This window comes from Podarcis bocagei, assembly GCF_964188305.1.
Source record: "Podarcis bocagei genome assembly, chromosome: 1".
Lineage (NCBI taxonomy): Eukaryota > Metazoa > Chordata > Lepidosauria > Squamata > Lacertidae > Podarcis > Podarcis bocagei.
Window position 1 is genome coordinate 52,940,992 of NC_138125.1, and position 21,393 is coordinate 52,962,384.

General features: G+C 46.0%; 1 protein-coding gene across 1 annotated transcript in view; it reads right to left on the reverse strand.

Moving 5' to 3' along the window:
- CREB3L1 (cAMP responsive element binding protein 3 like 1) overlaps positions 1–21,393 on the reverse strand; it is an 86,663-nt gene that overhangs the window by 27,776 nt on the left and 37,494 nt on the right. The window contains exon 2 of the mRNA XM_081165308.1: positions 13,295–13,523. Within this exon, the coding sequence (XP_081021434.1) occupies positions 13,295–13,523 (229 nt within the window). The remainder of the gene's footprint in view (positions 1–13,294; positions 13,524–21,393) is intronic.

Here is a 21,393-nt window from a genome sequence, read left to right on the forward strand (position 1 = left end):
GAAATTGTGCAGCAGCGGCGCGGCGGCAGCAGGAGGCCCATTAGCTAAAGTGGTGCTTCAGGTGAAGAACAGTTTCAGGTTAAGAACGGACCTCCGGAACGAATTAAGTTCTTAACCCGAGGTACCACTGTACTCAGTTTGCATACCAAAAACCAGCTGGAGTGGAAACAGTGTGTGGAGAGGAGCCAAAAAAAGTCTCTCAGCAGGGGCAAAGCAATGGCCCAACTTCCAACCCTGGAGCCTAATGTATTTGTATGTAAAGATACGCAGGAAGTACAGTCAATTCCTGTACTTCTTACCTATTGATGATCCTGGGGATTGAATCAAGAACCTTTTGAACTGAGGCTTGGACTACCCTCATGGGCTATCTGGGGCAGGTTGCCATGAATGAGACCATTTTAGAATCATAGAATTGTAGAGTTGGAAGGGACCACAACAGTCACCTTGTCCTATCCCAGGGGTCAGCAATCTTTTTCAACCATGGGCCAGTCCACCGTCCCTCAGACCATGTGGTGGGCTGGACTATATTATTGGGGGGGGGGGGGATGAACGAATTCCTATGCCCCACAAATAACCCAGAGAAGCATTTTAAATAAAAGCACACATTCTACTCATGTAAAAAAACACTGATTCCTGGACCGTCTGCGGGCTGGACTGAGAAGGCGATTGGGCCACATCCGGCCCGCGGACCTTAGGTTGCCTACACCTGTCCTATCTGCTGCAATGCAGGAATGTTCTGCCCAAAGTGGGGCTCAAACATATAACCCTAATATTAAGAGTCTCATGCTTTACCAACTGAGCTGTACCAGGAGAAGGATAGCATTATATGCTTTTGCTCAAAAAAAGCTCTCCAGGCATAGAAGGAAATAAGGGTGTGCATGCAAAATAAGAAGGTGTTACGATCTATCCGAATAAGCCAGGCCCAGTATAAATATTGCGTGTAACAGTGGGGGGGGTGGGGTTATATTGAAAATGAGCACAAATTGTCACTTACATGCTGCTTCCCTTCCCTTCCTCACTTACTTATCCACATAGTAAAGGTAAAGGTAAAGGGACCCCTGACCATTAGGTCCAGTCGTGACCGACTCTGGGGTTGCGGCACTCATAAATGTTGTTAAATGGAGTTGGACTGTTGCAGTTACTCTGTAATAAGTACTGCCAGATCCATTGTGAAATTAAATTTACTTATCACTAGTTTGGTGTTTGTTTGTTTGTTTGTTTGTTTGTTTGTTTGTTTGTTTGTTTGTTTGTTTTAAAGCAGACAGTGTTATGGTTAGTTTACTTCTTTAACAAAAAAACAAAACAAAACAAAACCTTGCTTCAGAAAGCAGTATAGCCAGACAGTACTTTGAGTACAACTCAGTTGAATACCACCTATTAAGACAAAATAGATATTTAAATAGTCTTTGCACGCGGGCGGGGGAAGATTAATGCACAAACAGGGCAGACTTATGAATAAGCACATGCAAAACTGACATAGACCAGAAATAGACTAATTGGTCCATCCCCAGATGGCTGCACCCTGCTGTGCTAGGAGCGCCAAGAGAACTGGCTTGAGCAATCTCCCCTGGACACTCCACATATAGTCAGATACTTGGAATGTGTGTGTGATAAACACTAGGGACTCGTAATCTAAAGATATTTGGGGGGCGGGAAACCATTGATTCTCCAGAGCTGTGCAAGGGAACTGGAGATGAGCAGTCAGGGAAAGATATTAACTGTACTGTCTTCTTTTCTCATCTTGCCTTCTGGTTTTTTTTTTTAATGATATTTATTAAAGGTTTAACAAATTACAGAGAAAAAAGAAAAAAAAGAAAAAAGAGAAGAGAAGACAATAAAAGGTTACAATACTTCAAAAATAGTAAAAAAAAGAAAAAAAGCCACAATAAAAAAAGTTTATAACAAAACAATAAGAGGAACAAAAAGGAACATTTAAAAGCAAAAACATTTAAAAACACATCCAATTTCCATATCTTCGTTTTTCCTTTACTTGTTTCATTGACCTCCTCACACCTCCCTTTTTTGTATTCTAATTCAATTAGCTATTTCAGCAAATCCTTTCCATCTTTCTCAATTTTTGTTCTATAATTTATCTTAACACAATTTGACTTTAAATTTTACATTTTCTATCCTTTTGTTATCTTAATTTACTTTAACCTTATTGTGATGGGATGATTAGCTGCTTGTGCATAAAATCGTGGTCCCTCTGAGTTTGTGCAACTCCACAAACCTCTGTGTGTGACAGAGCTCCTCAAACATGTCTGCCCTAGTCACTTGTAGATTCCGACAGTGGTTTTTTTCGGAATCGTCTCCAGCATAAGAGCTCCTTAACGGAAACCCGCCTTCTGGACTCACGGCGTGACCGTTTCCGGCGAGGCGTGGGTCTCCCTATGGGAGCTTCAGATACCTCCCCACTGTTCTCGCTGGAAGCGTCTCTGAGCCCTCCCTCCTGCTCGCATTCCCTCAGAGATCCACTCCTCCCCCTGCTGGTTCCTGCTTCGGCTGTTGAGTCTCTTCCTTCCTCCCTGAGCCCCTCCACCACCTGTTCCTCCGATGGCAGTTCCCTGACATCCACCTCCCCTCCAGGGCCCCCCTCACCCCCTCCCATTTCCTCTCCTCTGGGAGGTGAAGAGGTAAAACCCCGAAAAGAATCTTCTTCATCTTCAGACGTCTCGAACAATTCCCTCCATCGATCGCCGTCCTGGCTCGCTGAATCCTCCTCCTCCTCGGAATCTGTGAACCCCTCCAACTCCTCTTCTTCGTCGGTGGTGGCAAAGTATTCCCTCCGGAACCTCGCTACAGGCTGAGGTTTACGTGGGAACCTCTGATGAAAAGTTTCTATTAAAACTTCGTCATTGACATCCTCTGCCCTAACCCAGGTGTTTTCCGACTCCGGTTCCCCTTCCCACATTACCAAATACTCTACTTGATCTCCCTTCCACCTGGAATCGAGGATCTCCGCTACATTGTAGCTTTGTTCCCTTTCCTCCATTGCTGGTCCCCGAGTGACCCTCCCTTCTCTGTCCCCTTTATACAGTGACAGCAATGACCTGTGGAAAACTGGGTGCAGCTTCATGTGGTTCGGTAACCGGAGTCTGAAAGCCACTGGATTGACCTGTTGTGTGATTTCAAATGGGCCCAGTCTTTTGGGTCTTAACTTCTTACAACCCCCTTTGAAGGGTAACCCTTGGGTTGACAGCCACACTTGGTCCCCCACCCTAATGGTTTCACCTTCTCTCCTGTGTTTGTCTGCCTGCCTCTTATATTCCTCCTTGGCCCTGTCTAAGTTAAGTTGGAGCTGGCGATGGATAGCTTCCATTTCTTCTACGAACTGTTCGGCAGCTGGAACGCTCCATCTCTCCCCTTCCCCCCCTGGGAAAGCCCTGGGATGGCACCCGTAATTTGCCAAAAAGGGGCTCATCCCCGTGGACACGTTCTCCGCATTGTTGTAGGCAAATTCCGCCAATGCCAACTTCTCCACCCAATCATTCTCTCTGTCATTGACGTAACACCTCAAATATTGTTGGAGGATGCCATTGGCTCTTTCCGCCTGCCCATTGGTTTCAGGATGCCGGGCAGTCGAGAAATTTACCTCTACATGCAGTAAGCTCATGAGCTTCCTCCAGAACCTGGAAGTAAATTGTTTCCCCCGGTCTGAAACCACCCTCAAGGGGGCGCCATGCAACCTAAACACATTTTCTACAAACAATTTAGCGGTTTCTTCTGCCGTGACCGCATGCGAGCAGGCTATAAAGTGTGCCATTTTGGTTAACAGGTCTACCACAACCATGATGGCTGTTTTCCCTCTGGACCTTGGCAGATCAGTCATGAAATCTATAGCCACTGCTTCCCATGGTCTTTCTGGTGTGGGTAGCGGTTCTAATAACCCTGCCGGCGCCCGCCTTTCCCCTTTGGCTCGCTGGCATTGGTCACAACTCCTCACATACTCCCGCACGTCTTCCCTGACCTTAGGCCACCAAAATTCCCTGGTCACCAGCCACATGGTTCTGTGTTGCCCAAAATGCCCCGCTGTGGGGCTATCGTGCAGCTGCTTGAGTACCTTCCCCCTCAACTCTCCTTCAGGTATATATAACGCTCCCTTGTAGTACAACGCCCCGTTTCTCTCCTCAAAACCTCTGGGTTTATCTCCCTCCCTCCTGAGTCCCCTGAGTTTGTCCTGTGCGTATTCATCGTTCTCCGTTCCCTCTACCAGTTCTCTTTGCCCCACCAATGCCGCCCCACACACCCAGCGGTCCTCTGGAATGACATGTCTCTCTTCGGGTGCTCCCTCCCCCTCCAAATATTCAGGTTTACGTGAGAGAGCGTCCGCCCTAGCGTTCTCTGGGCCTGGCACATAACAAATCTCAAAGTTAAATCTGGAGAACTCCTGGGCCCATCTCAACTGCCGTTGGTTGAGCACTCGTGCCGTTCTCCAATACTCTAGGTTCTTGTGGTCAGTGCACACTTGCACCTTATGTTGTGCGCCAATTAGCAGGTGCCTCCATCTCCGAAAAGCCTCATGGATAGCAAGAAGTTCTCGATCGTACACCGTGTAGTTCCTCTCGGATTTGTTCAGTTTTCGTGAAAAAAAAGCACACGGTCTCCACTCTGACTCCTCCCCCCCTGGCTGCAGGAGAAGCACCGCCCCAATGGCTCTGTCTGATGCGTCTGTTTCGACTCTCATCTTTTTTTGTAAATCCACATGCAGAAGTTGTTCTTCAGAGGCGAAGGCCCTTTTTAGCTCCTCAAAAGCTCGCTCCGCCTCCTCAGTCCAAACAAATTTCTTCTTACTGCTGAGACAGTCCGTTATGGGCGCCGTCAGGTGGGCAAAGTTTCGGATGAACTTACGGTAAAAGTTCCCAAACCCTAGGAACCTCTGCACATCCTTCTTTGTTTTGGGAGTTTTCCATTCCAGCACTGCCTGGACCTTGCCGGGATCCATAGCCAATCCCTTGTCTGACAGGCGGTACCCCAGGAACTCTACCTCCTTGGTATGAAACTGACACTTCTCCAGTTTCACCCACAGCCGGTTGTCTAGCAGCCTGCGCAACACTTCTCTGACGTCCCTCACATGCTGCTCCTCATTCTCAGAATACACCAACACGTCATCCAGGAAGGCCACGCAATTCTTGTAAAGCAAAGGCCCTAGTACGTGGTTCATCAGCGATTGAAAGCACGCTGAGCCTGCTTGTAATCCAAATGGCATAACGAGATATTCAAATGCCCCCAAAGGGGTGAACATGGTGGTTTTCCATTCATCCCCTTTCCTTATACGTATCAGATTGTACGCCCCCCTTAGGTCCAGCTTGGTAAAAATCTTTCCCTTCCGCACCCTGTTCAAAATGTCATCTATTCTAGGCATGGGAAAGGCCAATGGTTCTGACACTGCGTTTAAGGCCCTAAAGTCACACACAAGTCTCGGCTTGTCCGTGTTTTTTTTATCCACAAAAAACACTGGGCTACCTCCCACTGCCCTTGACTCTCTGATGAAACCCCTCTTCAGGTTCTTGTCAATGAATTCTCGTAACTCCTGCATTTCTCTGTCTGACATGGCATACAACTTGCCTGCGGGGAGCTGCGCCCCAGGCAGTAAATTGATTTGACAATCAAAGGGTCTATGCGGGGGTAGTTGGTCAGCTTCCCTTTCGCTGAACACATCGCTGAGATCTGCGTATTGTTGTGGTACCTTCACCTTCTCCGTTACTTCCGTCCCTGCTAGGGTAGCTTGGGCTCCTGCTGAACCCTTTCCCTCCCTGCAGTGTTCTAAGCAATGTGCGGAACCAAAGGAAACCACTCTCTGATGCCAGCCCACCAGTGGATCATGTAACGCCAGCCAGCTCATCCCCCAAATAATGGGAGCCCCTCCCAAGGTGGCCACATTAAACGCTATCAGTTCTGTGTGCCTTGCCACCTTCATTATCATTGGGACGGTCTGCAAGCTGACTTCCCCTCCCAACAGCTCCCTGCCATCGATCGTGGTCACCTGTAGGGGGTTGCTTAAAGGGATCGTCTGTATCTGGTGCTCAGCTGCAAACTCTTTGCTCATGAAATTGCAGGAGCTGCCTGAGTCCAACAGCGCCTTAATCTTCAGAGGGTATCCGTTTTGCAACTCTAGTGACACTTCTATCACTAGGGCAGGTTTGGGAGGTTCTGGCGTGGGCACTTTCACTGCTCTTTGGCCTGGCTGCTGTGCCCCGATGGTGGCAGCCAGGCGTTGGCTTTTACTTGCTCCGATATCTCTTCCACTCCTCCCTCAACAGCTCCCACCATTCCTTGCCATTCCTTCCTCTGGGGGCAGACTCTGGCAAAGTGACCTGGCTGTTGGCAGAGATAGCATTTCCGGGCGCCTTTTCCCTCCTTCCTACCCCCTTCGCTGGGCTTTGAAACTGCGCGCGCGCGCGCTGTTCCGATTTCCATCGGCTCTGCCGGCGGGAAAGCTGGCTCAGGACTGTCGGAATGCTGTGATGGGATGATTAGCTGCTTGTGCGTAAAATCGTGGTCCCTCTGAGTTTGTGCAACTCCACAAACCTCTGTGTGTGACAGAGCTCCTCAAACATGTCTGCCCTAGTCACTTGTAGATTCCGACAGTGGTTTTTTTCGGAATCGTCTCCAGCATAAGAGCTCCTTAACGGAAACCCGCCTTCTGGACTCACGGCGTGACCGTTTCCGGCGAGGCGTGGGTCTCCCTATGGGAGCTTCAGATACCTCCCCACTGTTCTCGCTGGAAGCGTCTCTGAGCCCTCCCTCCTGCTCGCATTCCCTCAGAGATCCACTCCTCCCCCTGCTGGTTCCTGCTTCGGCTGTTGAGTCTCTTCCTTCCTCCCTGAGCCCCTCCACCACCTGTTCCTCCGATGGCAGTTCCCTGACACTTATCTTACCATAAAAACCCTAAAACTTAAAGAACATATTTATACATAGCTCCTTATAGCATTTCTACTAAAGCCGAGTAGTTTCATTCCAAGATTTTTCTAATACTCATTAATTTTGCAATATTACTCTAAATAAATTTTTAGAATTCTTCCAATCTTCCTGGTCTTGGGTTCTGTCAGTCCTTTCTGCCTATTCCATCTAGTCCATCAACCTGGTAATCTTATGTCCGAGGCTCTTAACTCTTTTCCGTGTCCCTTCTGCAGATCTTCTTCATAATTGTACCTGGACTTTACTTTATCTTCAACTGGTCTTGTTCTTGGTTTCCTTCCTTTATCACTGAGGAGTGGCTCTCGGGGAAACAATCTAAAAATGTCTTTATCCCTTCTCGACAGGTCAGCCCATTCTCCATAATCAGCACCAAAATCCAAAAAATATTCCGAAGCATACTTCAATGTCCCTCCAAAGTCAAGGGCCTCAACCACTCCAGACTCCCCCTGGCCCAAAACCAGTTCCCAAAAGCCAGAACATCCCTGCATAGGGGGGTCTGACCAACTTGCCATCTCCAATCCCAAGAGGGCTCCATCTCTCCAAGTCTGGCCCACTCCAGATTCAGTCATCAGAGGCAATAACTTATGTTCCTGCAGGGCCACAGCTCTCTCAACTTGTATTACTTGAGGTTCATCAACAACCTCCTCCTTTGTCTTCTCTACAGCTTGGCCTGTCAGAGCATATTCTTGAGTCAGTCCCTGAACAGGTTCAGCATAAGTATTCACTGTTTGTCCAAAATTATCAATTGCTGCGGTCATCAAATCCATCTTCTCATGAAGCTGTTCCAGTAGGGCACTTGTTTTACAAAAAGCAATCACTAAAACTTCCTCTGCCCACATTGTTATTCAAGGTCAAATGTCTAATTCTCACGATCCTTCAATTCCACAGCTGCACTGTTCCCCAGGTCCACTCCAGCAACAGTTCAAAAGCTCCCTCTAGAGGAAACAATTTCTATTTGTATCCATCCTTTTACAAGCAGATCCGGCAACAAAATTTCTTTCATTTTTCAAGTATTTGTTCCTTTTTAGTACAAAATGAAACATTGGAATCAAAATGTTTCTCTTATATGGCTATCTGTCAACATATAATCCATCCACAGTCAATGAACTTTCCCAAAACGTCCGTCTTTGACAGCCCGTTCCCAGGTTCAAGATGATAGAAATTTGTCTTTCTTTACTCTCTCTCCTGCAGGCTTGAACAATTTAAAATTTCCCCCCTCTTCTCCTGCTTCCAAGGGGGGTTTTACAGTTGTAATCAATGGAAATTTAACCCTTTACAAAAGACTTTCCAGACTTTAGCTTGCGATGTCTTTGCTTCGAACTGTTTACAAAAGCGGGAGGCGGACTTCCTGTTTAGACCTTCCCGCTCTGATACCAAATTATGAAGTTTTATAATCCAATTTTCCGTTCTACTCACGGATACTTGTTTAAAGTCCAATTGTCCACAGGAAAAAGTCAGCGCTCTCCGGCAACGGCTGTGCGGCTTCACTCCGTAAAAGTAGTGGTTGATTCAAAACACCACGCTGCTCCCCCCACTTTGCTTCGGGACCCCCGAAAAAGGGTTTCCCCGCAAGTAGGTGGGGCGCTCCTGGTGTCAGCCGAATCCCACGTTCCCAGGCTTCCTCCGCCTGGGATTTTTAAAGGGTCTCCGCCTTCGCCGCGATGGCAAGACCCGATTTTCGCGGAGCGGGTTCCTCTCGGTCAGAGGAACACCACCATTGCCGATGGCGCTAACCCGGAAGTCCTCTCACCTTGCCTTCTGTGCTTGCTGCAGCACGCAAAGGAACTTATAGCACTCCATACTACAGAACTGTTCCACTGTTCCTCAGTGCCATAGTCTCCCACCTTTGCTATGAAGAAATGCACTTCAGAATGAAGGACTGTAGCAGAACCCAGAAGCAGCTAGCGTACCCAACCACCCCGTCCCTAACATTTGGCAGAACAAGACTGCTGCCTCAGGCAGCTGATTCTGGGTGTCATGTAAGGGCAGCCAGTTGTTAGTTATTTAATTGCATCTGCACTGTTAGGGAGACACACTTGTAGGAGGTTCTGTCTCAGCTGCCAAAATAAATTGGATACTACACACCTTGATTTGAGAGGGGGAACATTTGCTGTTCCTCCTCAGGCAGCAAAATGCCTTGGGTTAGCATTGTGCACATGGCTTCTGCTAAGACACAAGAATATTAGCCATCCTGTTTTACCGATGGTCTCGATCTTGAGTAGGAGAGGTTTGTTCTGAGCAGAAGCCCATGGAGGAAGCTCACAACCTGAATACATGCTGCATTATGTATGAAAATATTGCAATTACCAAAATGTACATCTCGTGGATGGGGGAGGTCCTAGGAGCGTACCACTGGAGAGTACCTTACCTTCCCAAGCATGCTGGCATACACTCCCTCACACACAGTGAAAAGTGGTACAAACCGCAGACAAGGTTTGGCATGCGGCAAGCTCTTTCTCTAGATCAGCTCTGATCATTCCATTTTAAAAGAACTACGGACGAAGGGTGGTATACAAATTTAATAAAGAATAAAAACAAAAATAAAAGAAGGATCTACCAAAAGGAGGGAGGAAAGGGAAATTTCTCTGCCTCCTCTCTTCTTAATGTTTGGTATCACTCAGCATGGATAATCCCTGACCACAGCAGGGAAACCTATTCCCAGCTTTTGCTGAAAGGAAGGCTTTTCTTCTCTTGTGTATACTGAATCTGTGCCATTCTCTCTTCAGGCCAGCTGCTGTCCTTCAACTGCTGGGACACCCACATGGTCCCACAAATTACAGGATCCTCTGCTGGGGTTGCTCTAAAAATATCCTGCCATCATGAATTATCCTAAAATGAATTGTTTTAAAAATAGGCTCTGAAATGACTGTTCCTCTCCGTCTCCTACCGAGAGATCTGCGGGTAAGTAAAAAAGCCACTTAGTCTTCCACACGCGCCAGTAAGCACTGGCTGCAGGCAGCGGCTTCCACTGTGTCTACTACGCCCAAGCCAAAAGTGCCAGGAGAGGCACAGAGGTCTGTGCATCCACACCCAACAACCTAAGAGTCCCTTTTCTCTGCTGCTGCCAAGAGCCTGTCAGAGGGGGAGGGGAATAGCACAAGTTGACATGTTTTATTAGGCCTCCTTCTTGGAACGCGGATGCATGAGTTTTACAGAACTTTTTCCAGGCAGGTTGCAGCAGGACAGGCCTTGACACAAGAGGAGGAGCTTAGAGTTAGGTCAGTGGTAGAGCAGAAGCTCCCAGGCTTAATCCATTGGATTCCCAGGTAGTCTGAGACCCTGGAGAGCCTCTACCAGTCAGTGTCAACAGAACCAGACTGGGCAATGTTTTGCCTCAGGAGAAGGCAGCTTCCTAGCCTCCTAGAAGTACTCAGCAATTTGATGTCAGAGGCTGTGTGAATATTGAGATGCCCCACAAGTGAAGAAGGGGATCTCTACCACTGAGCTGTGGTCCTTTGCCATTGAAAGGAAACCCACATATATAACTGTACACAATGTGTGCACTCTTGTATGTGAGGGACTTCATTTGCTGTTCAATAATGGCCTAGGCCAGGTGTACCTGAAGGAGCATCTCCACCCCCATCGTTCAACCCTGACACTGAGGTCCTCCTCCGAGGGTCTTCTGGCGGTTCCCTCACTGTGAGAAGTGAGGTTACAGGGAACCAGGCAGAGGGTCTTCTCGGTGGTGGTGCCTGCCCTGTGGAGCGCCCTCCCATCAGATGTCAAGGAAATAAACAACTATCTGACTTTTAGAAGACATTCTGGCTCATTTGGGGTGCTCCATCACATCTAGACTTAGTTATATTTTAAACTAAACATTCTAATAAAGATCCTAACAAAACTTGCTGGAGTCCATTCATTTCCCCTCAGTATGGTTGTTCATTCTTTGCCTGGACATAGGCAAATGGCTCTTAAAAGTTTCACTGCCAAACAAATCCTAAACACCACCGTTATTTTTTTTATGCATTGCCTCTATTGTAACCACATTGATGATTTATTTAAGTCTGATGGATGGAGAAACAGATAAAGTGAACCAAGACCCCAGCATATATCCCCAAAGGAGCTTACTAGTTCAATACGGCTCAAAGCAGCAAGAACTGCTTTGAAATATGGGCACACATTGTAATATTCAGTGAATAGTACGCTAGTGGGAGGTCATTTTTTTGGACCAGATCCAGTATGGAAACAACTAATTCTCACACTAAATGACGATAAAGCAGTAAGTTTTCTCTCTCCCTCTCTTAAAATAGTGGGTTAGTGACTCTTACTGAGTCATGAAGCCAAAATCCCTGTTTAGTCTGTTGTTGCAAGCCCTGATTAAGAAGCAAAGGTCATTGTTAAGTCTGGTACGGTATATATTTTCATATAACAGAGCTCAGTTCTTATTTGAAATGGTCAATTTCTGTTTCTTCCATTACTGCTGCTCTGAGCAAAGGACACTTGGTAAGCAAGGAAAGCTGAAATTGGCTTTCTTTAGCTTGCTGCAAACCACAGCATAATCTTATGCATGTTTACTCAGGTGTAAGTCCCACTGTGTTCAATTAGGGTGCTCCCTAGTAGGAATACACAAAACTGTCAAGTTTGCTTCCTCTCTGTTTCTAACTTTTCCAATCTTAAGTTTAGTTCCTCATATTTCCACATCAGTTCACAAAACATTTCTTTTTAAAGTCCTTATGAAAATTAACAGTTAATGTGTCTTTCCCCTAATATATACATTTCTGCAATCATTTCCCCCCAATATAATGCATTTTGCATGTTCTTTTCACTGGTATTTATTTTTGGATTTTATTTTATTCATTGCATAAGATTTATATACCACATGATTGTAGAAAAAATTCTCATAGTGGTTTACAAAAAAGAGAAAAACAATAAAATTATCACTAAAAATGTAGTCCTAATTTAAAACATACAGAAGGTTAAAACCACAATAAAATAGACTAAAACAAATTAAAACTCCTACAAATTTTCTAAACGTCTGGGTAGGCTTGTCTAAATGAGAATGTCTTCAGCAGACACTGAAGGAATACAGAGAAGGTGTCTGCTGGATTTCAATAGGCAGGGAGTTCCGAAGTTTCAGTGCTGCCACACTAAATGATAAAGTTCTTACAGATGTGGTGCCAGTATTGTGTGGCACTTGTAAAAGTGGCTGAGTTGGCACTTTTCACACTTTCCCATAGTATATGCATTTTATGGACATTATTTGGATGGAGAATTGCAATATGTATGAATTTCAAAGGATAGTTGTTTGCCAGTTCATACTGTTTCAGGAAATGCAGATTAGGTAGGATCACATTGTGTGGTTATTACTGCAGCCTTATTTCCTTACCTAGTTTTCCTTTCCTGGGCTGTTCCTACCTGGTTTTAGCATGCTCATTCAACTTCTCCAAACCTCTTATCAGAAGGAAGCAGGATTCTTGAAAAACATGTCTCCAAAAAGAAGGGAGGGAGAAGAGGCCTGCACACCTTTCTATTTCAGCCTAATGGGGTATTGGCACTGGTGGAGGAAGAGGAGTGCGGGGGAGCATGCCGCCACCAGCCGCGCGAACCTGGTGGGGTGCCATCGCGGCTGCCCCCCCCCCGCGCGCAGGGCGCCATGCCCGCCCCGCCCACCCCACCTGCTCTCCTCCTCCTGCTGTCAGAGCATGAAACTCCACCACTGGGTATGTGTATGTATCATGGGCAATTAAGTGAGCAAGACCAGTTCTATTATTATTAGGTGGAGTCAAATCTATTAAAAGTAGATCAAATTGGCTACATTCAAACATATTTCACATAAACATCCATCTAGACCAGTGGTTCTCAACCTGTGGGTCCCCAGATGTTGTTGGACTACAACTCCCATCATCTCTGAGGTCTGGCCTTGCTGGCTAGGGGTGATGGGAGTTGTAGTTCAACAACATTTGGGGATCCACAGGTTGAGAAAGGCTGATCTAGACATATTGAGGGCTTATATTGAATTAAAGATTTCTGTACCAATCGTCACTGTATCTGCAATGTGAACTGATGGTGGTCTACTGTTATCATTAGTATCCTTTGTTTATGATGATGATGTGTTTTTTCCTCTTCTCTTCAATTTTATTTTAACTTTTACTCATTCCTCTCCCCCACCCCCCTTCATTGTTAAATTTAAAAAAAGAAATCAATTTTTAGAAAGTGGGTCAAATTCATTGCCTGGAGTCAAACTTTCTTCCTGAAAGTGAAGGTATGGACCATCTCTTTTAGGTAGCCTGGTCAGCTGTTTTCAAGGGCAATGGTTCATTTGAAAGAGAACACACCCACCTAAGAGAACCAACTCTTCTGCTAACAACACAGTAGGCTTTTAAGAGGTTTAGGGACATGTTTCTTAAACCAGCATGCATGGACCTTGCGCACTCACCATTGGCATTGTCTTCTGTCTTGACAGGCATGAGGGGGCTCTGGGGAGCTGAGTCTCCACTCAGGGAGTAGCTGTGCTCTGCTTGGATGCCAGGAGTAGGAGGGTCGAGATCCATGTCTAGCAAAGGGTTCTTTTCAACCAGCATGGGGTCATCAAAGAAGCTGTTGAAGAGTTCGTTGGAAAAGTCCTCCATATTCTCGGAGAAGTGGTCGAAGTTCTCAGAGAAATGCTGAGAAAAGGGCAAAAAGAAGAGCATTAAGCATCACCTCCGCGAGGGACTAGAGGGCCTTCTAGTGAAACGTAGCCCAAGCCAGATGTATCAGGAGCCAAATTATCTGGAAGAGAAGCAGCTATATTCCTCCTTTTATTCTTACCGTTTTCATAGCTACAGAAAGCTGTTGTTTTCTTAAAGAACGAACCAGACAATATCCACAAAGATATATCTCCCTGTCTGCCGTTTATACCTTAATTTAACTAACCCTATTTAATGGACCCATTTCTCCTCGGCATTCATAACAAACCATCTGTACGTCTTTTTCAACAACAAGCTTCATGTTATCAACTACTGTGGATATCATAATTATTGGTTTGCCACCATTCAAACAGTGGGTGGATCTACACACAGGGGGGAAATGCTATAAATAAGTCAGAAATCAAACTGTTATAATTTAAAAATTGCAAATAATTTCCCTCCCTCTCCAGCACCATCTGGTATTGCATGTTTATAATGCATTCAAAATGCTAATTTTTGACTAATGTAGCTGAGTCCAGTGACAGTGGCCAACAGTTTTCTGTTTGCCCCACCACTTTCCCCAGGAATACCCACTCTTTAGCGCTGAATCAGAACAAACATCCATCCGTGGAAAAGGCAATTGACATTTGCTCTGATTCTGCAGTAAAGATTGGGTTTTCCTGGGGAAAAGTGGTGGGATAAGCAGAAGCCTGGGTGAGCCCTACGGCAACAAATTTTAGCATAATTTCCCAAATAAGTGGAGGATGAAGCAGCTAATATGAATAGTGGTGCTACTGGATTATTATGAAGTCTGGCCCTCAAAAAAGTATTTCTTTCTTAGGCATATTGTATAAGGCATTTCCACTTAGCAAAGGAATAACCAAATAGCTAGGGGAAACTCTAATGTTTCTTGCAGCAAACACAGATACACATATCTCTTTAAAGACATTGATATGTCCATCTGGAAACCCTGATTGGGAAAGGGTTCCAACATGTGTGTACATGGATGTTAAAAGACGTGCATGTATATGTGTATATAATGCCCACATGTTATATGCTTGCTGCAAGAAACACTGGTGTAACACCATTTTTTCCTTCAACACTTTTGGCTGCATACACCCACCCAAAAGAATCCCAGGAACTGTAGTTTACCCCTCACACAACTGCAAACCCCAGCACCCAAAAACTACAGTTCCCAAGTTTCTTTGGGCAGGGAAATGTGCTTTATATGTATGGCATGTACACAGCCAGTGGAACACTTCTTACGAAAAGCTGTTAATGGTTTTATGAAGTCCCACCAGATCATACGTTTCAGCTCTTAACAGATTTCTCACCTGTTTCTACCACAGCTTTCACAGTGACCCCTTGCTGGCCCCACCAGCTCCTCAGGGACCAGAAATGCAGTACTGCAGCTAACTCATATTACCCTATGCAGATTGCACCCTGCAGTCTTCCTACCTGGCTAGGACCAGTTGGGATTCCTTTCTATCTCCATGTTGTAAGCACCATACAGCTCATATGCTTTTCATGGTGACAAACATTTGAGAGGCTTGCTATGCTGCAGTTTTGCCACAGGTGTCCAAAATATATCCGTCTAACTAAAGGTGAAAAACTACCCAGAAAGCCCCATGCAAAATTAAAGAGAAGCATCTCCAAATCCTGTACTCTGCAGAGATAACAAGCCCTGAGATAACAAGCCCTCCCGTATGTTCCTCAAACAGCATTACACACCCACGTCCCTCTGGAGTTTACAAGGCCAGATGTTTCTGTCTATCTTTATAAGAAGGAACTTAAGCTAAACAAAAGGAAAGGGTTGTGGCATTTTAATATCCTTTAGGATTCCGGCCATTTTTTGCGAGTCCTAGAAAAATAGAATAAAGTCACACGATGCCTGTGAATATCTGGCTTGCTCAGAAAGTTTAACGATGACTTAGTAACATTAACATGACCTGGTAACATTAATATGAGTATAGCACTACCATCCAATAAATCCAGATTTTATAGTTTTAAAAAAATACCCCAGATCTTTCCACATGGCACACCATTGTTTGCTGGCAGGGGACAAAAGGATTCATCAAACAGTAAGCAAGAAGTTACCCTCTTAAGAACCTAGAAAAAGGGAAAGGATTGCAGGGATGCTTTACATGTTACATTTCCCCTACACAAAAAAGTCTCCATATCCATGTGGGTGCATGGCATACTGCAGAAAGGTTACTGTGACTCCCCCCCCCCCCCGTTAATGCTGCTGTTGCATTCAGATGGATCAAAAACTCACCTGTCCACATTCCTGCTGCTGGGAGAAAGGTACAGTCCCCTTTGTGTTAAGACACTTGCCAGACCCAGCCACTAGGAGGCAGTCTGGGGCAGGGGGCAATTCAACTAGACAGGTTGTTACTGTGACCTGAGATGTGTTTTGTGGAGTGTTTTTAGATGGAAATCTAATTACTCCTTACAATGTATCCGGTGTGCTGTTTTTTGAAGACATATGATGTTCACCACAACATGATGTTCACCACAATGTATTGATCCTGTCATTTCTTGACAAATACTACTATTTGATATGTAATGCATGGATTAATTAAATTATTGATCATCTTGATTACATATACAATAGATGGAATGTAAGCATAATTACACATATGTGAGTAAGAGAGAGAGAGAGAGAGAGCAGTCCTACTCTGATTGAATATTATATAAAATACTTTTCTTCTTGGTTTGCAGTTCTGATGCAGAGCATCCATTTATTACTGAAAGATAGCATTTCAAGGTTGGAAGTAAGTACCGTACTTTATATGGTATTCTACACAAAACATCAGAAAGGAAAGGCGTGCTCTGTAGTGTGTGGTGCATGGTCTTAAAATTCCACGCTGAGGCACACTGCTTGCTTTTTATTATCCGGACAGGAGAGGAGGGTGGTCATTGTCTGGCCTCCTCTATGGTGAGGAAATCCCTTGAGCAGGACCTGCCAGCTCAAAAAAACTGAGGGAGGAGTTTGAGCTGGGCACCCCGGATACTACAATGTAAGTTCCTGTTTCAATAGCAAGGTGTGTGTTTGTTTTGCTCTGGCATAATATCATTATGTAAATAGAAGCAAGGCAATGAAAAGGCTGCATAGAGGCTGGTTAAAGGAACAGATATCAGGTAACTTTTAAAACAATCAGTTCTCAGCCATGTACTGAAAAGAGCAGAGTTCTGGAGTGTAGCTGGAAGAGGACTATAGTCAGGTAGATATTCAGATATTCAGGCAGGAAAGAAGTTGCCACTGGGAATTCTGTGTGCACACAACTCCAACCCAGCCATCAGCACTGGTGGCATTTTTCAAAATGCATACAAAAGGTCTATACATGACAATCACAGCATATGGGGTGGCTAATATAAATCTCAAAAGAAACTACTAGGTGAAAACAATATTTTAAGATCTTGAAAGCAGGCCTGGATCAAGAAGGCAGTAAGAGTCAGCACATGCGCTGGGCAACAGGTTAGAGGGGGCGGCAAACAGTTTCCTGCCCCGATCAGACCACCGCCCCCTGACGCCACCCCCGAGAAAAGTCCCCCCCCCCCAATTCATGTCCCCTACTGCTGAGAAAAAGAAGGGAACCTGAACCTGTAGGCTTCCTTCTCGCTGTGACGGCAACGGGGAGGCAAAGGGGAGAAAGTATTTCTCTCCTTCATTCTCCCCTTGTCCTTGCTGCCAGCAAGATATGGAAGTCTGCATGGGACAGAAGAGGAGAAAGACTTTCTGCCCTTGTGAGTCTTCCCTGCAGGTTCAGCCTAGATTGATCAACTCCTTCCCAGAGTGGGGGGTTGTGGTGGTGGGGGGGGGGGTTGGCTTGCCACACTCCAGCCCTGGCAGTGTCCAATGGAGTAGCAAGTTATGGGGTGGCTGAAGCGATGTGAGCCATTTAGCTTCCCAGAACCAGGAGAGGAGGAGATGGAGCCTTCACCCAGGCCATTGCACAACATGGAGCCTTGTGGGACAGAAGAGATTGGCTCAGCTGGCTAAAATGGAGATAACTGTGCCAGGAGTGCACCAAGGATGCTGCAGAGGTGAGCCAGAGGAGGGAAAGGAAAAGCACCAGGGTTTAAATGACTTGAAGGACCTTCCCTCTCTAGGATTCTTTCCCCCATTGGCATATTATCCTGATCCTTTTGCAAGTGCAAATGCTTCCTCATCAGTGCTTGCCCCTTTTATCTCTGGACAAGTACTGATTTACCAGATTAGCACTAACCATGGTGTGCCTCAGAATGGGTTTTTCAGAGGTAAGTGCTTTCTGCACTTAAGGTAGTTTATGCACTGGGATAAGGGATAATTATGGTCATTACCAAAGATTGTATGAGGCACAGACACCCTTAAAGAAGAAAGCACTTCCAGATCATTCCAGATTTGGAAAATGCTATTTAATTTCAAGGCAAAGGCAAGGCAACAGATTCAGGGGTGAATCGTAGTTCATATATTCAGCAGGGTGAATCAAAGGTTGAAGAGAGTTGAAAGATGGTCAGCAACGCCCCCTGACAAGATCAGAGACTCTTGACTTTTCTTCTGCTAAGGCCCATGTTTGGTGGCTGGGGTTTGCACTTCCATACAAAAACACTGTGACCTGTCCACGACCCCTTTTTAAAGCCATCCAAGCTGGTGGCCATCTCCACATCTTGTGCCACCGATTTCCATAAATTAATTATGTGTTGTATGAAGAAGTACTTTTTGTCTGTTCTGAATTTCACTCTATACCATCAAGTTCTAGTATGGGGAGGAGGCAAAAAGCGCCTCTCCCTCTTCATACCATACAAAATGTTAAAAACCTCCCCCATGTCCTTCCCAAACCCCTGGCAGGCAGCAATGGGGATGGATGGAGCAAAAAGCAGCACCAATGCCACATCTGGAATTCTGCCACTTGCACCAGCCAGTGAGGGAGATGAAAGGGCAGGGAAACCATGAATTTCTGTTGCACTAGCTCCAGCCAGCAGCAGCATCAGAGACCTGGATTAGGTCTGCTGCAGCTAGCTAGACTGGCTTAGGATCCTGTGCACTCCAACATATTGAATCCCCAAACCGGGGATGCTTGTCTTCTCATCCATGATCCTACACAAGTTATGTGACCAGTGCGAGCTCACAGAACACAAAAGGCCCCCCTTTTGCAGGGCTGTGCTCTCACAGTGCCAAAAAGACAAGTTTTGGGGAACCATGTGAGACTGCAGCCCCTAAAAGAACACTTTCTTCAGGATGAGATCTCGGTGCAAAATTGCAAGAGATCATGACGCCCAAAATGGCCACCGTGCTCTTGCAGGAAAAGAATGGGACATCCTGTTTTTTCCAGCACTTGTGGGGCATGGGATCCAGCAGACACTTGGCCAGGTGAGCCTTGTCCCACCCTCTCCTCCCCGCCTCCCAAAACCTCAATTTTGAGGGTATGCACCAACTACCTCCCATAGGGAGAGCCAGTGTGGTGTAGTGGTTAAGAGCGGTAGTCTCGTAATCTGGGGGACCGGGTTCGCGTCTCCGCTCCTCCACATGCAGCTGCTGGGTGACCTTGGGCCAGTCACACTTCTCTGAAGTCTCTCAGCCCCACTCACCTCACAGAGTGTTTGTTGTGGGGGAGGAAGGGAAAGGAGAATGTTAGCCGCTTTGAGACTCCTTAAAGGGAGTGAAAGGCGGGATATCAAATCCAAACTCTTCTTCTTCATCATCATCAATGTAATCTTCTGCCTGTGTGTAGATTAGGTAGTACAGTGCCAGATCATCGATCTAGCAAAGCCCAGCACATGTATTTTCTCAACAGAAACCTCTGCCATCACAGCATTGCTCTTAGTTGTGATGTTTTCCTAAACTAAAAAGCCCCAAATAATTTAGACTTCCCTTTTACGGAAGGTGTTCAGCAGTGTTTCCTACTATATATTTCAGTTCCTACAAGAAAGTTTCCAGATTAAATATAAATGATACTGGATGGGATATATATCTTCTTTCAAAGAAGGAAGTTACATTTGTTTGTGTTGTATCCTAGTGGCTCTGCCACGATTGCTTCTTATGTGAGTGTCAGGAGACTAAACTGAGAAGCTCTCTCTTCCTATATAACCTGTGACTAAATGCTTCATGAAATAATCACTTTATGTCATCTAGGGTGTGCTGCAGAGATAACATCAATCAAGCACTGACTGGAGTCCAATATAGCATAATGGAGAACGTTGTGGATTACGTAAAGCCTTTAAGAAAGGGGTGGGGAACCTGGTCTCTCCAGATGTGCTCCCATCATCCTTGACCATGGGCCATGCTTGGAGGGGCCAGGGGAAGCTGGAGTCCAACAATGTCTGGAGGGTCACAGATCCCACATCCTTGCTTAAAGACTTTTGCCAGTTCTCTTTTGCGCTTAGGAAAACCATGGAATGAATGAATATAACTAGGAAGAGGGCTTAAGGCAGACACTCATGTAGATCTTGGGCTGAAGTTCTGCAGCCTCCTCCAGATCCAGATTCTAGCTTGTTTTCAAAACCATATAAACACCCTTACAAACTGTTCACCGAGTGATTTAAAAGCGAATGAAGACAGCTTTTGCAGCAAGCATCAAGTGGCAAGAGTGAACCTCGCTGTGGCTTCTGTGAACTTGCCTTCAGGCAAAGTCACCAGTTTGAGGCAAGCCAGTTGGGAATGGGACCAACATCATTTTGTAGGGAAAGCTGCTTCCCAATGTGGTCTGACGTTAAAAGCACCAAGTCCATATTTAGTGCTCCATTATCTGCTTCTCTCTTTCACCCCTGTGTTTGTGTTCTCTCTCTCTCCCCCTCCTCTCCTCTCCTCCCCCACCCCTCATATTTCACAGCCAAGAAATAGCACAAGATGTGTTTCCAAAGCGTTACCAATGAACAGTCAGGATGGGGGCAGCCAAGGTTCACTGAGACCCATAGTGGGGCTGCGCCGATTCCCTGACACAAGCCAAAGTTTCAGGCTGCTCTTAACTGCTCCGCTCTTTCCCATGAGCTTGGAGATAGGGGAAGATATACCTCCTGATCTCATATTTGGGCATCGTTCTCCAAATGCAGGCAATCTTTTAACTTTGTAAAATCTGCTCCTGCTTAAGCCGTCTCATTCCTGAAGCAAGCATGTGAGGCTGTCAGTCATTGGCTGCGGTACGACACTCTCCCAGTGACAGACGCATGATAGGCCGAGTCTTCCAAACATATTTCCACCACATGTTCTCATCACCACAAGATGAGCTGAGGCTGCCTGAGTGACACGGCCCAAGCCTTTGTGAATCTCCATTGCAGGGCTGGCCTTACCATGAGGCAGAGTGAGGCAAGCACCTCAAGCAGCAAGTGATGGGGGCAGAAGCAGCAGCCCTACCCCACCCCTATGGCAGTTCCTCATGAGCCATTTCCCTCCGCTGGATGTCAGAGCTGTATGTGCCTGCCATGCATCACCTCAACCACCCTCAAGTGGTACTAACCCACTGCCAGAGTTGAAGTAAAATTCAGCTTACAGCCCAGTCAGCTTCCGTACACGGAAGCCGTGCAAGGGTGGTGATGGTGCTATCTTGTCCTTTGCCTCAGGGAGAAAAATGTCTTGGGCTGGTTCTCCTCCTTTGCCTCCTGAGCATAAAAGTTTGTCTCAGAGATTAAGCCAGGAGTGTTTGCTTTGTGCCTTTCAGATGTGGGTGAACTATAGCAGCACACACCCCATACCTTTAAAGCCCACCCCCACCCCCGAACTGTAATTTGTTAAGGGCAATGGGAATAGGTGACTTGTGAACGGTACCCTACAGTTCTCCAAATTCTTGGGATGGAGGAATGTGCTTTAAACATGGTGTGTATGCAGCCTACAACTCCCAGCATCCTTGACTGCAGGCTGTGCTGGCTGGAGCTGCTGGGAGTTGGAGTC